Source organism: Phaseolus vulgaris, chromosome 1 (assembly GCF_051622355.1).
Source record: "Phaseolus vulgaris cultivar YP4 chromosome 1, ASM5162235v1, whole genome shotgun sequence".
In the NCBI taxonomy this organism is placed as follows: Eukaryota; Viridiplantae; Streptophyta; class Magnoliopsida; order Fabales; family Fabaceae; genus Phaseolus; species Phaseolus vulgaris.
In genome coordinates, this window is record NC_143498.1 from 10,209,908 (window position 1) to 10,212,775 (window position 2,868).

At 25.3% G+C, this 2,868-nt stretch overlaps 1 protein-coding gene across 1 annotated transcript; it reads left to right on the forward strand.

Moving 5' to 3' along the window:
• Window positions 1–708: 708 nt before the first annotated feature.
• LOC137813494 (rust resistance kinase Lr10) lies at window positions 709–2,059 on the forward strand. The gene is given in 2 exon segments (XM_068615785.2): window positions 709–1,869; window positions 1,872–2,059. Coding segments are annotated over 2 exon segments (1,167 nt in total). The 5' UTR covers window positions 709–777; the 3' UTR covers window positions 1,947–2,059.
• The last annotated feature ends 809 nt before the right edge of the window (window positions 2,060–2,868 follow it).

Genomic DNA, 2,868 nt, shown 5'->3' on the forward strand with positions numbered 1-2,868 from the left:
ATATATTTTAATTTATATTATTTTTAATTAAATATTCATAAAAAATATATATAAAAATTATAAAATTATCTATTTGAATATAATAAAGATGTGAATACACATGTGAGAAATATGTGTTTTCGTTAGTTTGAATAAAGAAAATATCAATAGCGAGAACTTATGTGTTTCTACTACTTTTTAAGTAAAAAAGTTATTTACTTATTTTTTTAGTAGAAATATATTATTTAATTATTATTTTATGAATTAAATAAAATATTTTTTTTATTAAAAGATAAATTTATCTAATTAAAAATGACGTTAAAGATAGTTATCAAAATATCTATTCTTCTTATGAAATATGTATTCTTTTTATTTAATGATATACATTATTTTTAGTAGAAATAAATTATTCAATTACGTGGTTTATTAAATAAAATATATATATATATATTATTTATTAAATAATAATTTTTTTAATTAAAACATAACATAAAAAATAATTATAAAAAATGTATTGGCTCTATATAATAATGATAATAATAATATAATAATAAAAATATAATAATAATAATTAATAATAAGTATAAGTAAATTTAAAAGTTTAAAGATTTTATTGTTATTATATTAATAAAAAAAGTTGACAAGTGATTCTTTTATTTCAAGGAAGGTGTGATTTTTCTTTCTTTCTTTTTTACATCATGATGACATTTGCGATATTAATTCACAGGATTGTTTTTAACAATCACTGGACCAAACCAAAATCTTGAACATTACGGTGCATATCAATCAGCATTAATTATGTTGGGACACTATTGTATGCCATACCTCATAGTTAGATATGTTGTTGGCACCATATTATTTATTGCTCTTATGACATACAAGTGGAGAAGAAGACATTCCTCACAATCCGAAAATATTGAAAGTTATTTAGAGCAAAATAGTTTGATGCCTATTCGATACATATATAAGGAAATTAAGAAGATGACCACAGGTTTCAATGAAAAATTGGGTGAAGGAGGTTATGGCTCTGTATTTAAAGGAAAGTTGCGCAGTGGACCTTCTGTTGCTATAAAAGTGTTACGAAAATCAAAAGGTAATGGACAAGACTTTATCAATGAAGTTGCAACAATTGGAACAATACATCATCAAAATGTAGTGCACTTAATTGGATATTGTGCTGAGGGCTCAAAACGTGCTCTTGTTTATGAGTTCATGCCTAATGGATCTCTTGACAAATTTATATTTTCCAGAGAAGAAAATCTGCATTTAACCTATGACACAATATATAATATAGCAATTGGAGTAGCACGTGGGATTTCGTATCTACACCATGGTTGTGAGATGCAGATTTTGCATTTTGACATCAAACCCCACAACATCTTGCTTGATGAAAAATTCATCCCAAAAGTCTCTGACTTCGGATTGGCAAAACTCTATCCAATAGACAAAAGTGTTGTGACTATGACACCAGCAAGAGGGACAATCGGATACATGGCTCCAGAATTGTTTTATACAAATATAGGAAGAATATCAGATAAGTTTGATGTTTATAGTTTTGGAATGTTTCTGATAGAAATAGCATGCAAGAGGAAAAACTTAAACCCTCATGCAGAGCGTTCAAGCCAACTTTACTTTCCCTTTTGGATTTACGATCAACTTGACAAAGAGAAAGATATAGAAATGGAAGATGTCACAGAGGATGAGAAGAAAATTGCAAAAAAAATGATGATAGTTTCACTTTGGTGCATACAATTAAAACCAAATGATCGTCCTTCTATGAATAAAGTAGTCGAAATGCTTGAAGGAGATATTGAGAACCTTAAAATACCTCCAAAGCCTTCTCTGTATCCACGTGAAACTTTGGAAAGAATATGCTCTGATCAAACAACCGTATGTCCGAGTTCATTAGTTCTTCAAGCTATTCCATGAAGATTGCCACTAATGATCCACTAAATGAAAGTATTTAATAATGCATATTAGTTGTTTATTTGCATCAAACTTAGTAACTTGAACATTGTTCATCTATAATATTTACATTGTATAAGTTATTTCCTATTGTTTTATACTTCAAAGTTTAAAATGATGGTTTACCAAATTTAAAAATTTGTTTTAAGATTTTCGATATGTTAATTATACTAAAGTAGTTGTAGCATCCTAAGTTTTTTTTTAATTGTTATTTAAAACTTAATCAAATATACAAGTGAATTTAGTTAAAATAATAAATTAAATAGATATATTTTCTGATAAGTGTATGTACTAAATTCTTCAATAATTGAGATTGTATTGTAAGCTAGATAATAGTAAAGGATTGAATGTGAAAGTAATTAATCAAATTATCAAAAAAGAATTCATCAAATCAATTATAATTTGTTATTTAAATTAGTTTTATTTTAATTTGTTTCTAAACACTTATTTTAAGAAAAGTTTTGATGAGTGTGAAATAAAATAAATATTTCTAATATTCCAAATAACATTAGTAAGCCATTAAATTATATTTTGGCGAGTTTTTTTAACTAAAATTTCTCCAATAAGTAAAACCATGTGTACAATTGTACCAACTTCCATCATAGGACGAAAATTCTCTGCCTAATCTCGTATTGGTGGAACACTTTATAATTAAGTTGTGTCACACATCATTTACTTTTTTTAGAATAATAATCTTAATACTTTTATACACTACAAAAATTTATGTTTAATAGTTTTTTTTATTAGCATTTTAAACCCGTTAAACTTATTATTCACAATCCTAAAAACTGTCAGCTAAATATTAGTGATAAATAATTTACTAAAATCATTATTAACAAAAAAATTACTAGTGCCAGTTTGAAAATCTCTTAATATCAAACATTATACTTACAATTTCATTAACATTATAATATTATTTACGAT